Below are 16,977 nucleotides of genomic sequence, written 5' to 3' on the forward strand. Positions count from 1 at the left end.
TCTAGTACTTGGAACACATGAACCCATCCAAAATGTGCTTAGTAGATCAGGTTTGGGCCAAGTTCCATCTAGTCCTTCCCTTTGTGTTGTTTCCTGAGAGCTATGATATTTTCGTTTTCGAACATGGTCTGAGAGCTGTCCTGTGTTGTAGGCACTTAGGTGTCCCTCTGGCAATACTGATGTCTACGAGCAACGGTGACCACTCACCATTTAATAGGCCATATACTAATTTCCGCACAGCAGCAATGAAATAAAACAAAATCGAAATGTTTATATCTTTATCAAAAAGTGGAAAGATTTTGTATACGGGACAATTACTTGTGAGATGTTTTTAATTTTTTAGTCATTAATTCTACGAGTATTAGTCATGTACACAAAACCAATGTAACAATACAATAAATTGAAATACTTTTTGCAGTGCACGTATATAGAACTGTTTATTTCGTGAATAATCTCTTACTAGAGCAAATATGTATGGTTTGTAATTGTTAACGAAATTAATAACATTTTTTTATTTGTTTAGATTATTAATCGCATTAAATGCAAAGCCCGCTCTGTCATCTTCATACAGTAAAAAAAGAACTGATCTAAACATCGATTGCATAAACTGAAAATAATAGTGGGATCAGACAATCCCCAGAAAATCAATCAATTCACTTCGGAGTGCAAGTCTCTTCGTGTGGTCATTGTGAAGAATGCTCATCAGAGCACCATTGGCTAATCGTAATACCATTGTCAAGTCTCAATCATTGCTATCGGGGTCTACTAGCGAGTTGTAGACTCAATTATCGATAATGAATGTCGGATGATTATGTTCTACATTATATTTCACTATTTTCCCTTCAATAGTATAAATGATTGCACGACATTTTCTGATTCGCTCTGTACAGTACCAACGGATTTTAGCACCACGTTCTCTGTGCACTGTGAATTTACAGCCATTGTGAACAATCATAGGATGGCCTCGTGACGTTTTAGTGAATATCCAATCTGTAATAAAACATTTAAAGCCTAAATAAAAGCAGTAAGATGTAAATAGAATTTTTTCCTAGATTCAGTTTATTATTGGAAAATACTTTCGATTTTTTATGTGACAGTATCAAATTTATTTGTAAATTAAGCATGCAACATGTAAAATATAATAATGGAGTGGAGAGATAGACCGGTTATCGTGGTATGGACATGTATGGATGGTATGAATGCGTAGAGAAAAGATGTATGTAACTAGAAGATGTATGGAAATGGTATTGCAAGGTAGAGGAGGAAGAGGTCGACCGAAGAAGACATGGATGGAGTGTATGAATGACGACGTGAGAAAGAGAGGAGTGAGTGTTGAGGTGAGGGTTGATAGAAGAGAATGGAATAGGAAAATTCGCTGTGCCCACCCCACCCAGTGGGATAAGGTGGAGACAAAGAGGAGTGGAGAGACGGAAAAGTGGGTGTGGAGCAGAATTATGTTGACATCTAATTGGCACGTTTGCACTTTAACTAACACCTTGGCTTCGGCAAGTAAACTCATAAACCTTTATCTGGAGCGGCGGCAGGTTGAAATGCGCTCCTAACGATATCTCGGCCAGTGCGTGGCAGGAATTTCTGGGTCCACCAGCACTAGAGTAGATTGAATTGCTATAACTTAGCTATAAATTATGTTGTATGCAATTTTTTTTGTACTGTTAGAATAAAATTAGAACCCAGCTTCCTTAGGTCCAATTCGCCCCGGGATTTACCAAATAGGAAATGAGAAATAAATCTGCAGGCCGATATCGACCTGAACCGCACTAGAAAATACTTTTAGTAGTGATGAGACAGACAAAAAATTAGAGGATATCGAAAATAAAATAGAATCATCGCAAAAGAAATGAATTTAAATATGGCTCTTAAACATGTTACGCAAAGGTTTTCGTTACATTTCCAGCAATTTTTTTTTTTTTTTGCTTGTGTACTATTAAATGTTCTTCGCAGTCTCTTGTAACACCCTGCCATCTCAAGGTCATGATCATTGTCCTTAGGTATTAGTTGATTTTCTGAATTTTTTTTCAATTCCGTATGTTTTTTTTACCTTAAAGTTTCACTACGCTGTTGAAAATTAATAAACAGATTTTGACAAGTTAAGATAGAACGCTTTGTACTATAAACTGAGGCAGTTTTTGGTAAACATTATGTCACGTCGCCATAGTGTAAGACCGTAATTTGGTTACATGTGTGTACGTTTACCTGTGTCTATATAAGTAGACACTTCGCTCAGGTCGCTTCGCTCACTCGCTTCGTTGATGTCAATGCGCCACTTCCAGAACCACTGTCCAATGGTGGTTACTATGATCTGGAGTCGCGGATGCAATAGCGATTTCTTCCTACACGAGTAGTAGATAGCCGTGTCATCGACGAAGAGCGCTAGATGGGTCTCGGGAGACCGGAGTATATCATTGATATACAAACTAAATAATAACGGGGATAGCCCGGAGCCTTGCGGGACTCCGGCAGTCAGATGACCCTGTCATCTGACTGCCGAGAGCGAGTTCCCTCTACTCGATATCGAAACGAACGGTTCGACAAGAAGTCTCGTATGATGAGCACGAGTCTGTCTGGCACTCCCATGCTGTACAGTTTGTAAATCAAACCGTTGTGCCAGACTTTGTCGAACGCCTTCGCGATATCGAAGAAGAGGGCTCCGGTCGGGGTTTGTTTACGCCTATTTAGCCCTATTAAGATGTGCTCTGTGAGGCGGTGCACTTGTTTGTTGTATGCACGAGTGTTTGGCGCGGAGTCTAAACTGCTTGTCTATTAATATTTTGTTCGTTTCGGTAACGAAGTCCCAGAGAAGTTTCCGAAGGAGTCGTTCGTAAATTTTTACTATCGTCGGGAGGAGACTAATCGGACGGTAACTATCGGTTTCGTTTTTCGGTTTGCCCGGCTTATGTATACCGATAACGTCCGCTTCTTTCCACACCGCGGGAAAGATGCAGTGCGTCATAGCGGCATTTAAAATGGTAGCCAACATTGCTATCAGTTGAACTGGTAAGATTTTTAGGACGCGGTTGCGGATGCCGTCGGAGCCGGGTGCCTTCTTAGGTTAAAGGTTGTGGATCGCTTCTTGATCTTCATCAGTGGTAATGGGGGGTAACGGGTCCGAGGACGGTAGGGAAGGTCTGCGCTCGACCTCTCTGTCGACGAACTCGGTGTGTTCGGGATCCGCGTATTGAGTGGTGGTGTATTGCTCATGCAGTGCATCGGCCAGCAGCGCAGCCTTGTCATCGTCATCGAATGCCAGCGGTTGGCCTGAAGGCCGTACGAAGGGAAGCATAGTAACGGTAGTTTCGGATTTGAGAGTCCTAGGTAGTCGCCAGTATGCTTGGTGAGAGGGCGCGAGTTCCCCTAAATGACTATCCCATTTCTCATTTCGGGCGTCGCTTAGGCGGGATTTGACTTCCCGCTTTAGACAACGCATCCGAATCCGGTTCCGTGCCCGGTCGGTGGCGCTGCAGTTGATATATCAATGACTTTCTAAACGGCGGCTAGGTTAAGAGCACTAGCGGTGAGGTATGCATATATATTCTAAGCCAAAAACTTTTTTTTTATCAACAGCGGACGTTCTCGAAAAATCATCTGAAGTTTCAAGAGTTAACTCAAGGAATGTTAATAAAAATAAATATGTATTTTTACTCTATACTTTATTTAGTTCTCTAGAACGCAGTAGCAAGTTAGGTACTACTTAGGTACTAAGCACTAATATTATTATTAAAGTTAGATAGTATAAATATTAATTATGAGAAAGCTAAGGTATTGATATAGAATGAGATAATTAAGGTATGATAGGAATAGTTTGAAACAGTGAAATTATTTTGTGAATTCATTTACATACAAAACAATATATTTTTTAAATCTATCTGTTTATGCAAAACAACATTAACATAAATAATTCCCTAACACTATCTATCTTCTATCTTTAAAGCTACAGACGTTCACTGCTGGACATAGACCTCCTCCAAGCCTCGCCATAACGAGCGGTCCTGCGCTGCTTGCATGCAGCGGATCCCCGCGAACCTTAATAGGTTGTCGATCCAGCTTGTAGGGGGAGGTCTACCCAAGCTACCTACGTCTTCCAGTACGCGGTTGCTACTATAGAACGTTTCAGCCTCAGCGACCATGGGTTAGACAATATCTATTTTTCTTTCATCAAATCTATCGCTGTCTATTTGTTTCTACCAAAAAGAAATTATCAAAATTTTAGTGCCAAATATACACTAGTTGAGTATTAATTCAGAAATTCTGAATTCTGAATAACGTTTTCGCCTATTCGCCTAATTATATAGAGGTATAGCGAGAATGCATGAAATACTATAATAGAAGGCTAATGTAATGAATAGTAAGAATATAAATGTTGGCCCGTATTGTTGCCACAAAAATACTTCACTAGATTAATGCAAAGCCTAAACCCTATCCAATAAAGAGCTCATATAGAGTCGATATAGTAACGATTAAATCCTGCTCCCTAGAGCGGGATTTTTACAACGCTTATGACGTGTTACTCGATGAAACATCAATCACGGTCATATCTCGGAGGATGGTTGTGAACATTGTTGATCTTGCAGACGATCGATTCGATCGTGAACACTGAAGCACGACAACCTCTGCTGGCGTGGGACGAACACTGCCATCGAAACTTCATTCCACTTCGTCGATGAAGGCAGAACCTATATCCCCGTACTCTGATACATATGCTTCCAGTATTTGTTGTTACGAATGTTAATCCTGTGGAGTTTATTGGACATTAGTAATGTATTTTAGGATTACAGGAAATTAGTGTCTTTTATTTGTAATAACTACATTATGCTTACTAAATAAGTAGAGTTTTTCCTTAATTTAGTTTGCAAAATAATTATGATTGCTCAAATAAAACATTCAACTATTTCATTTAAAGCAATTTATTACCAAGAACATTAAGAACATTAAAAAAATAACTAAATTACCATTGAATAAAAAACTATTTATTAATAGACTGCCGTTGTTGAACCACCAGTCAATCAGAGACCCACGATACATCCTCACGGCGACATGGCGTCGAGAATAGCCGCTTTTTGTACCAAGCGCTTAAACCAGGAATTTAATGTAGTTCTGGATGATTCGCGTTAGATATAACTGGTATGATGATACATGATTATGTAAATGAGCGTTCATCTAGTAACTAACATAAGAGGCGCAAGATTGGAATGGAGAGATCTCATTGTGGAGCCTAAGACCGAAAGCTATTACACCTTGAATGTCACACCCTACCTTTCGAATGAGATCATAATGGTCAAACAACAATCACATACCTTTTCTTTATTTACTTATTAAAATAACTGGAATCTATAAAATCAGTACAATTCTACTCAGCTGCCAACTGTGGCTGTTTGTAAAATTCAATATAATAATATCGAATAATCGATTTGGCTGATTCGCAATTGTCAGGACAAGGTTTGAATCAACTATAGTTTCGTGAAAAGTCTATTTGTCAGTGTTTTTCATAAAATTAACAACATATAGGAAGTGACCTGATTTCATAAGGAAAACGCAAATTTTACTTCAATCGGGTACAAGCAAATTAAAATGGCGTACGTTGCTTTTTTAGCAAAAGCCATCATGTAACATAAGATATTTAATAAATCCCTGAATCTCGCTGACAATATCTTCAAGATAAGCTTGCATATATACAAGTTCCGAACAACAACATTTGGCATAGACACAGCCTACTGAGTTTCTCGCCGGATCTTCTCAGTTGATCGCATTTCCGATCCGGTGGTAGATTCTGCGAAGCACTGCTCTTGCTAGGGTCAGTGTTAGCAACACTACCGGTTTGAGCCCCGTGAGCTCACCTACATGTTAGGGTGAAGCTGAAATAGCCTCTCAAGGCTATCAGTATAGGTAGGAAGAAAAAAAAAACATTTGGACCGTCGGTCTACCGAACAATATCACCCGCTCGGTGGAAGATGTTCCTTTCGTCTTATATCTATCGGGGTGTTTTAGATATACTTTTAGGGCTGTACGCAATGTAACACATTTAAAATCAGCTGAATGGCGAGGTCATTAGTCTCATGACAATGTGACATGAGGAGTGAATGTTCGCTCAACGCCTTTCTTTTAGATTGCTGGGTCACGAAATATAAACCTCCTAAAAATTAATACTTAGCACAGCTTAACAAACAATCGCTTACTCTTTATATTCGTTAGTATTATTACGGGTTCGACTTCCAAAACGGTAATGTTACTTGTTTGACACTTAAACAAGTAACACTTAAGCCACTTTTTTATTTAAACTAAACATATTTTATTTCATAATTTGGATATTAGTGTGTGCATGTGAAAGCGTGTGTGTGTATGCGGGTGAGTGTGTGAGTGTGTGTGTGTGGTCACCACTGCGCTCCTTGGCTCCACAGGAGTAGCTGTTATGGAAGCGCATGTATGATAATTAATACCTAAAAGTAAAAATAACTATAAAATCTTTGATTTCCGTAAAATTTAATTTAATTTTCGCGTCAGACTATTTTGCTCGTATTGACTAAATGGTTATTATAAATTGATAGCAGTTGCGATAATCTGACAGCATCCCGTAATCCGTGGCGCATTCATCTCTCCTTTTTTATTCATCATGTATATGTCTGGAAGAGATCTTTTTTTAAACTTTTACATCTATTTAAAATAAATTTAGAGTTCCCTGAATTATCATACAATCAAATCGATCATTCATCTAAAATGTAGCACTATGTTCAGAATGCTTATTTAGCATGTTTGTTTTAAGTAGCAATTCTTGTTTTATAGACGAAGGTAAGTGGCTATGTAAGTTTTTACACTTCACTATTATATCGTCGCCGTACGTGTGTAGTACAGCTTTGCAGCCTCTGTTCATGTGGGTGGCGCAATTCCATCGTGTCTTCAGACCCCATTTGTAGTGCTTACTAAACCTGTACCCGCCTATTGTTAAAATCTTCCTGCCTCTAGCCGACAAACTCACTTGGACTGGAATGAAATAGTGTACTTTAGTAATATGGCATGAAATAACAATAATTAATAAACAAGCAACGACTTATTTTATATGGCGGTAATGGATGCTGCTAATTTTGCGTAATGCACATATTTAATAAGTCATCTATCGTATACCGATCGTATTATGACAGAAACGTTTTTTAAAAAATAATTAAAATCACTTTTACGGTTTTACGACGCCTTTTTATTGTCATTACATTACTGGTGGTAGGACCTCTTGTGAGTCCGCTCGGGTAGGTACCACCGCCCTGCCTATTTCTGCCGTGAAGCAGTAATGCGTTTCGGTTTGAAGGGTGGGGCAGCCGTTGTAACTAAACTGAGGTCTTAGAACTTATATCTCAAGGTGGGTGCCGCATTTACTTTGTAGATGTCTATGGGCTCCAGTAACCACTTAACACCAGGTGGGCTGTGAGCTCGTCCACCAACCAAGGCAATAAAAAATAAAAACTGACATTTCGGATACTTTGTAGTTTCGTGGTCACGAGCGACTGACAGAATGACCGTAAAATTAGTTTTATTAATAGTTAATTATGTCTGCGATTGGCAAAAAATTAATAAAATAGTATTCCAAAAACAATTTGTTCTAAGTTCTAAGTAAATTGATTAGGCCATACACGGTCCGAACAAACAAACATATAACCATCGATTGGTATACACTAGAGATCTGAGCATTAATTATGATGTCAATTGTACGATATGTTTTCTATTAGATACTTACCAAATCTCGAATAACGATCAGGCCAAACCTCAAAGTCTAGAAAGCTGAAACTTCAGTCATGTATGTATACCTCAAATGTACTACTTAGAAAGCATTTTTTGTGAAATAACCATTCTTTGGGAACTTGTTTTTTTTATCATTCTACACAATTCTAATTCACAATTCTATCTGTACAAACTTCTTGACAGGACAATATTGATCAGGAAATGTGCCATTTTTTTTTCTAATGGTTTAATTATACATTATTTTTATACTATAAATTTAGTGAGAGTCAAAGCGAGGCGTGGTAAGAATTTATTAGCTTTTAATAAAAATTTACATCAATAATTTAATTCTGTGGCCAGAACAATCTACGATCCACCTGGTATTACATTGAAAAGTGGAGAACATAGATGTCACAGTGTGGATCCCAAATCTACCACGTCGACATAATATCCAATGGTAAGTCCAATTTTTTAGGATCTTCGCAGAAATGACGGTATAACGGTATCTACCCATGAGGGCTCACAGTGCGTCGTGCCACCAGTTTTATTACATGACCCTGTTTCGGTCATCGTCTATGTCGTTCGTGAACATATTCTAAATATTCATCATCATCATTCTCCTGTCCATCTCACAGTCTCCTGGGGTGGGCGCAACATGTTTTCTCCCTCCATACTGCTTTATCATATACCATTTCTTCGCTCACTCCTCTCTTATACATAATACAGTCTTTCACGTAATCCATTAATTTCTTCTTAGTTAGTCTACCTTTTCCTCTAAAGCCTTCCAAATTCATAATTAAAACTCTCCTAACAATTCTAAATATTCGGGTAGAAAAATTCGTATCTACTAAGATTTTCACAAATTACGGCATAGGCGTACCACTAGACACGAGTGCACCAGTGCACTTACTCATGAGGCCACAAACATTTGAAACGGCTTTAGGATGGGGCTATTCAATTTTGAGCTAAAATATACCTTTCGTTTTGAATCAGGCCTCTTTTTTATGGCTTCAGTAAGACGTTCTGCTTCGGGCAGACTGCGTGATTCTTTACTTTCACCTCCATAAAAATTTTAAAGGCGTAGAACAATGTTATGAAAGGTGGAACAGTTGTTAAAAATACATTCGAGATCTCTGGCCTGGAGATCCACAGGAATCACGAATGTCTGTGGACTGCGGTAACAATTTATAACACCAGTAGGACCGTGACTTCTATTACTTATCAATGCATCAAAATACTGTTTCAGCCCTTGAAGGTCCAGAGTCCACACATATTAGACATATTGTTTAGTTTTTATTACATTAGTCTTAGGAGCGCAAAGACTTAATATTAGGTGAATGCAAAGTACATAATGAAGTTTTAGTTTTAATTGTAACAATGCCCAATATAGTATTAAAATAATTATAGTAGCGTAAAGTGTACTCTGTTTTTAATACTAAAATTTTTTATTCGTAATCTTAAGTAAATAACGTTAAATTTCTAACATTCTACACACGCATCTTAAGTGCACTCCAATTGAAGAGATTACAATACTCTCGATGAAATTAACTTTGAAAGCATCGAAAATTTAAACAGTTAATACAATCGATGTTTCACTATTTTTAACATGACTAGTTAACTACTATTTCCAAATAAAAATGGCATACTAAATAATATTTCTCAAAGGTAAAAAGGCACACCGTATTAAATTAAGCAAAAACAATTTACTTTCGTGGATATTGTCATTTTAGTAAGCCATTAGGACCCCACAATGCAACAAACAATATATGATTACATTGCGTGTTGTACATATTATATTATTGAAAATTAGCATTTTCCAATTTTCTGATGACGATATTTATCATATTACAATTAACACTGCTAGTTATAATTTATTTTTATTGCTTAGATAGGTAAACGAGCTCACGGCTTATCTGTTGTTATATAGTTACCAGAACCCATAGACATCTACAACGTTCATGCCGCCAACCACGTTCAGACATGAGTTCTAAGTCTCAATTTTTGCAGTACCACGGCTGTCGCACCCTTCGAACTGAAACGCATTACTGCTTCACGGCAGAAATTTGCAGAGTGTTGGTACCTACCCGTGCGGGCTCACAATACATTCTACTACTATTGAAAATAAACATCCTACTTTAAAAAAATAGTGCAATACGCACATAACAGGCCAATCAATCTTAAACATGTTAATAAGTGCGAGAAATTTAATACTGTATAATACGAATAAGCATTTGTAAGTCATCGAACTACAGCAGTTATAAGCGGTTTTTTGATGTTATTTGTGTCCAAATAAATTTTAAATAATCTTATACCTTTAAACGAGCAATTATTGTATACTAATATATATATGTATATAATCTGAATCTCGGAAATGGCTCCAACGATTTTCATAAAATTTAGTATACAGGGGATTTCGGGGACGATAAATCGATCTAGCTACGATTAATTTTCAGAAAATGTTGTTTTATTCGTGTTTTCAATAATCAACTCTTCCCGACATCTATTGACGAATAATAATAATATTTTCCCTAATTGAGGGCAACTAACCGCTTTACAGACACAACAAGATGGCGTTATCAAAAAAAATCATCATCTAGTGTTCATAAATCGTGATTGTCCTATTCCTATGCTAATGAAATCTGGGTCTCTCGTGGTTATGTTCTGGACCGTATTTTACAATGGTATTTTCAACGGTCCATACGTGAGCTTTACAGCCTTGATGCTGCCTGGAGCAGTACCACCGGGTCTTCAACTTCCTCGTTATGTGCTGCCGAAAAGTGAACCCGTCGAAAAGTACAATAGTAGCACCCCTGGCTGATTTCGCAAAAACTGGAGCTGAAAATGAATAATCAAGTACTGAAATGCGCTGTTGCGAAATGCAGTTAACTTATCGAATTTTGGGCCGACCAACCGAATCCCAGTAGTGTCATCCCAGATATAGTTGGGGTTAAGCTCATCTTGTAATCTAAGTGAGCAGTTTGCGAATGATAATGTTTGATCTGAAAAATTCAAAGTCTATTTTATGAAGTCTATACCTACTTTGAGCTATGGTAAGTATTAGGGATTATGTATGTTATTCTTATTTTAGTCATTTTGGTTGGTTTTTTGACAAAAATAAATACCAACCGTTTCGACCTATAGTGATCGGCAAAATTTTAAGGATAAATTGTACTAGAATGTGGAAGTAATGATTTAACCAAATTCGAAATTATACTGGTATGGTGTAAAATCCATTTCAATTTGTTTGAATCTTGACTTAAATAATACGAACAATACGTTTGTTTTATTAGTTTTAATTAAACCACAAATACACAATTTACATAAGTACTAAATTGAAATGTTATTAGACACATGTATGTATAGTAACTGTAGGAAACACTTAAGTAGAAATTTTAGCTGATTGTATTACTTTAAACAAACATCTAAAGCCAATTTCTTATTCCAATATATCTATGGTGTAATTTATAATAGCAGTGGATACCCACAAACTTTGAACTTTGAATCCAATCAAATTCCAGGATAAGATTGAACTTCTTTTTTATTTATTAACGGTATACCAGGTTAAAACGTAGATAAAACCGATATTGCTTATACCCATAATAAACTCTCAGGGTTTTGGAGAGTCATCGAAACTATTAAAACAATTTTCAATAACTTGTTTACTTCATCGTTTTTAGCTTGACTCTCCAAATATGAACAACACAAGAAAGTACGCTCAATCCTGAATCTATGAACAGTTGATTGAAAAAAAAAACAGGACAGGTACCTAAAGTCCACGAGCGCAAATGGTTATATAGGAAAAAATAGTCCTACTACCCTTCAAATAGCATTAAACGTATTATTACTTTGCAGTAATCATAGAGAGGATGGTGATGTCAATAAAACTTCAGCCCCTCATAATATATCCATAGTCACAATGAATCCTAATTAGCAAACTAAAATATTAATAGAAAACAACAAAAACGTCCCCTAAATTGTTAATTAGCAATCTAAACACGCTTATTATCGACTACATTGTTATTATATTTGACATTTTAGTCACAGTAGCACTACCGTCTCTAAGAACTTTTTAATACTCATTAAAATAGCATGCAATTTATTTGGTATTTAGGTCTGTGTATCAGTTATTTAAGTTTTCATTATTCGGACCCCAAGTGTCTTCGTGTAATGTTTGAGTGAAATAATTAAGGTATTGCGGACGATCGTGATTGTGGCCGTGGTAGTAGTAATTCTTCAATAAGGCACCACCAGCAGTCCATGCATAGGCTTTGCAGCCGCTATTCTTCTGACTGCACAGCCACCTCGTTTTCTCGCGCTTGTTAAAATGACGCCGGTATCTGTACCCGTCGATAATCATAATGGCAGCTCCTCTAAGCGACGTCGTGAAGATAGGAACTGCAAAGAAATATTGTGTTAGAAACAATTCAAAGATCCTGTCGGATATTTAACTTAAGACCTTAATGTAAAATTATAAAAATATATGTCACCATATTTCAAAGAACGTGAATCCATGCTGAAGGTTTCTGGGAAATGTAAAAATTGTAAAAATTAAATTATAAAAATCTTCTAATTAATTATTAATAATTAAATCAGCGTTCAGATGAATTGAATTAATCTTCTCATCTCTGTCGTTTCTTGTTGCTTGTTTTACACAAGGATTTAAGTATGTCATACGATCACAATTTAACTATTATAAATGCCTATGATTTAAGAGTTTTACCATATCATTAAAGACCGTCCAGATATAATAACAAAGTTCCGAGAAAGGTGTTCCGTTTCAAGACACATATTTAAAATGACCTCCTCTTCAAGAAATTAGTATTCATGTCTCAGGTATCATTTTGAATAGCTCATTGATATTAAGAACTCACTTTGATAGCCCCATTACCAGAATTTTCTGGTTCTTTGTTTTTATGAAGATATAAATTAGAATAATTGAACAAACTAGTATAACCATTGTTATTTATAATATCATCGTACGAGGTACGGAATATAATAGTAAAGTCGCATATACTATTCTCAAATGAATTTATTAGATCCAGTTAAGTTCTATTGTGTTATCGTGATATCTCACTGTTTACAGAAGTCGTGGAATGTCAAGTAACTTGGGGGTAGCTCAATTTGTCTATGCTTGATGTTCCTATCTAACCAGGGATCGGTATTAATTTGCGATTATAATTTGTGTGAAAGTTTCTTCTCTTATTTCTTGTAATTTTCGTCGGCTGCAGCTCCCTCACGTCTTTATTCTGCCAGTGTTATATTCTGCTTTCTTGGAGCTTTTTTACTCTTACTTTGAAAATAATACTATGTACAATAACTAATTTTAGATGATTATTTCAATAAATAACAAACACTATTAAATCCTATTTAATGCTCGTTAAAACAATGATAATTTTTCCTTAAAAAAACACTGACGTTTGTTTGATTTCTTTTGTTGCTGGGCACACGAACTCATAACACACCTGGTATTAAGTAGTGCCCTGAGATTATAGACATAGCAATGTAAATGTCACCACATGGACCTGTAGTCTCAATAATATTGCTTAAAGTCCTTGGAAACCGAAATGCTTCATTGATTCTCGGGAGAAATAGATAGAATGGTGGCACCCGTCCGCACCAGACCCCAATATGACCTATCACCAGTAAATGGTGGTTGGTGATCGTTGTATTCTGGTATAAAACCAGAACGTCATTCTTCATTATCCGGCAAATCTCTTAATCGCCCTTTACGGGATCTACGCGAAGAGATAAGGTTGTGCTATTCTAAATGATAGTTCCAAATATACCCAAACTTTACCCTAAATTATGCTTTGGGGGTTATCTAAGGCCTGAGAGCGAAGAAAAAAATCTCAATTCATATTGTTACATCACTTCAAGACATTGTTATCCTTTTTGGTATGCACAGGAACATAAACGTGTCATTTTTATTTTAAATTAAGATACTGTAGGTAGTACAATTAATTAAAAGACACGGATAGTATTTATATTTGAATTTGAATTTGTCGTCTGTGAACAACCAAAATTGTAATCTGGAAATAATAAACATAGAGACTAATACGTAACAGTCAATTTGATTTAATAACAATTATAATGCCTTTCATTGAAACATTCTATGCACAAAGCTTGATTACATTCAGTACAGCTTGTAAGAATTTTTTTGGTTTTATTGGCAGCACATCTTCCGCTGTAATAGTGTCTTAGTTTAGCGTAGCATCCGACACACCTCTTTTTTCTTGAGCCTTTTTTTAAAGTGTGTTCTGATCGCGAGTACTTTGGTTCGTCAGGTCCTGTAAATGAAAATCCAACTTAAATCCAAAATTCATTAAATATTAACATTGTATTCCCAGATTCATACAACGTTTTTTTTTTTTTAATATCAAACTTTTATTAAATTATGTTGTACTTAATAGCATGAAGTATCTTCCTCAATAAATGGAATTATCCAATTCAAAATAAAGTTTGATAAATACCAGAATTAATCCTACCTCTGGGACAGGACTTCTAAGTACTAGTTCCATTTAACTCAATATAGAACAAGATTATGTTTTTCTGTGTTTTGTGCCATACGTTTGATGGAAAATGCGCTAAGGAATCGTTTGAGATTAACTTGTCATTTCCTTCTTACCATTGCCTGCCATACTCGCTATGAGAGCATAATGTATCGTATCTACTTGAAACGACTTTATCTATCCAATCAGTATTAATGACACGTGCCTACCATCTAGAATTAACCGGCCCATGGTATTTTCTGAGTGGTTTATCTTCAGGTTATTCTTCAGCAAGATTCTTCTTCACCAATGCTGTGGTAGCAGCTTAACTCTGTACCACCATACCGCCATGTATAGCACCCATGATAGGCTACTAACTCGTCTATCTTAGACGTCGATTACAAAAAGCAATTTAATCCAAAATAAATGCTTATTTATTTTTTAAAAACTGGTTTGTGTTCTGTGCGCCCTCATGCTCTTTTTCTATAATTTATAAGTACTATTTAGGTTGCAATATATATACATAATTTTTACACGTTTTAACATTATAATTTTCATAATAATTTCTAGGGAAATATCATAACGTCAAATCGTACGTATTTCGTATTTTGTTAATTCTCAAAGCCGAATCAATATTTTCAAATGTTGCTATGTTTTGATTTGTTTTTTATTGTACCAACTTTTATCGAGTAAAGTAGACAAATAATTTAATTCTAATTGACCATGAAGTGGGTTTGTAATTTTAGTAAATAGACACAGCCCTTCGCGTGCTTGAACTGCAAAGGTGCATCATGCAATCCACATAAAACATCATTTTCCTTATTTTAATGAATGTGTGTAGCGTTGACAATTATAATCTCCCCGTCCACAGTGATCAAATGGGCCCGGCATCCGTGAGGCGCATGTGTGGAGCAACGCCAACGTACTTTGTTCGACATAGACGGTAGCTTGTGATAAGTATACCCATTTAGACGCAGCAGTTGTTTTCCCTTCTGCGACACGACTAGTTCCGCTGTAGAAACAAAATCATTTATTAAAACGATGCGATATGTTGACCAGTAGAAGCCTCAAGTTTTTATTTACATCGATTAAAAACAAGAGGCGGTGTATTTTAAGATGAAAATCGTCATAATGTGACCAATTTCCTCAATATTATTACTTTTTAAACTGTGTGCGTGCCCACTCTTGAACTGAAGAGAGGCGTGATACCGCTAAGACACATTAAGTTGTCAACTGTTTAAAGCATATTAAAGTAAGAATAATTTATTGATAATAATATATTGAAGCTTAAAATATATAGTGTGTTTAAGTATATTATTGTTTATTGCTTATCACTAACACATCACATTAAAGTAATAATAAAGCATCTGCGAGACTTATTGGCGATTATTATGAATAAAATATACCTAGTCAGGTCATAAATTCTGTCACATGTTTAATGTAAAATATTTGAAACAAGTTTATTCATATGTAACCATTCATATACCAAAATGAACTTAACAAAACATATATTCTTATGACACTAAAGTTTATTCAAAATGACCTCCGTGATTTTGAATACAGGCCTTCAATCTGCGCGGCCAGTCGTCTATCGCAGCACGAACGAGGTCCATGTCAATATCGGCGGCTGCCTTAATCAAGGATGTCTTGAGTGACTCCAAATTGGGATGAGGCTTTGAGCACGCCTTTTCCTCCAAGTGTTGCCATATCTTGTAATCTAACGGATTCAAATCTGGACTGGAGGAGGGCCAGTCTTCGTGCCGGATGAAGTCGATTTCACGCGCCGCCAGCCAGTCTTGTGTGCTCTTCGTTCTATGAGCTGGCGCCGAATCTTGTTGGAATACCCAGTGCCTGTTATTGAACATGGTATGAGAAACAGGTTCCACAAGGTTCGTCAGGACTGTATTTTGATACACAACTGCATTCGTTTTTACACCTTTCTCACAAAAATGTACCTCTGTTAAGCCCCAATAAGAAACTCCCAACCATACCATGAGCGAGGATGGAAAATGACCTCGTTGGACACGCGGAATACGGTTGCTCGCTTCTTCACTACTGTGTGCGTACACCTTATCATTTTGTTTGTTGTAGCTCTCTTCTACGGTAAAAATTTTTTCATCTGAAAAAAGAATTTCCCGATATTTTTTTCCCGCGTACCGCTTCAACAAAGCGCGGCATCTCTTCAGTCTCAGGTCCATTAGACGAGCATTCAAACGATGTCCTGTTTTTCTTCGATATGCCCGAAGCCCTAAGTCTTCATTTAACACCCATTTCACCGTGGTTCTGCTTAACCCCATCTGAAGGGCCAACAGTTTCTGCTTACGTTTGGGATTTCTTTGAATTCGCGCCTTCACAGCTTTTATCACTGCTGGAGTCCTAGCAGACCGAGGGCGACCACTTCTTGACCTGTCATCTACACTAGAGTCTTCATTGTATCGTTTGATGGTTACGATAAACGAATCTTTTGGTTATATTCAAATTGTTCAGTATGTTAATAATTTGAATTGGCGCGTAACCGCAACGATGCAACGCAATAACTGCAACACGGTCTTCTTTAAGCGTCCACTCCATATTTAAAAATGAGTGAAATATCTATAAGTGTACATTTTTATTTTCATGAACAATTCGGAATTCGAATTCAATAAACTTTTTTGTAGCCAGCATTCTAAAAGAAAAGTTTTTACTGTGTGACAATACTTATGACCTGACTCGTTATATATATGTGTAAACAGTTGTGAGCATATTGCGAAAGGCATATCCCCAGGTG

General features: G+C 36.6%; 1 protein-coding gene across 9 annotated transcripts in view; it reads right to left on the reverse strand.

Moving 5' to 3' along the window:
- LOC114239888 (uncharacterized) overlaps positions 1–16,977 on the reverse strand; it is a 471,744-nt gene that overhangs the window by 191,548 nt on the left and 263,219 nt on the right. The window contains exon 5 of one of the 9 annotated variants that reach the window (XM_089728050.1): positions 4,907–6,993. The exons of 7 other annotated variants lie outside the window; for them this stretch is intronic. In XM_089728050.1, the coding sequence (XP_089584176.1) occupies positions 6,725–6,993 (269 nt within the window). In that variant the 3' untranslated portion in view covers positions 4,907–6,724. Of the gene's footprint in view, positions 1–4,906; positions 6,994–10,999; positions 12,118–16,977 lie in introns of those variants that run through there. One more of the 9 variants, XM_089728049.1, reaches the window with a different exon arrangement.

Source organism: Bombyx mandarina, chromosome 06 (genome assembly GCF_030267445.1).
Source record: "Bombyx mandarina strain Sakado chromosome 06, ASM3026744v2".
NCBI classification, from domain to species: Eukaryota; Metazoa; Arthropoda; class Insecta; order Lepidoptera; family Bombycidae; genus Bombyx; species Bombyx mandarina.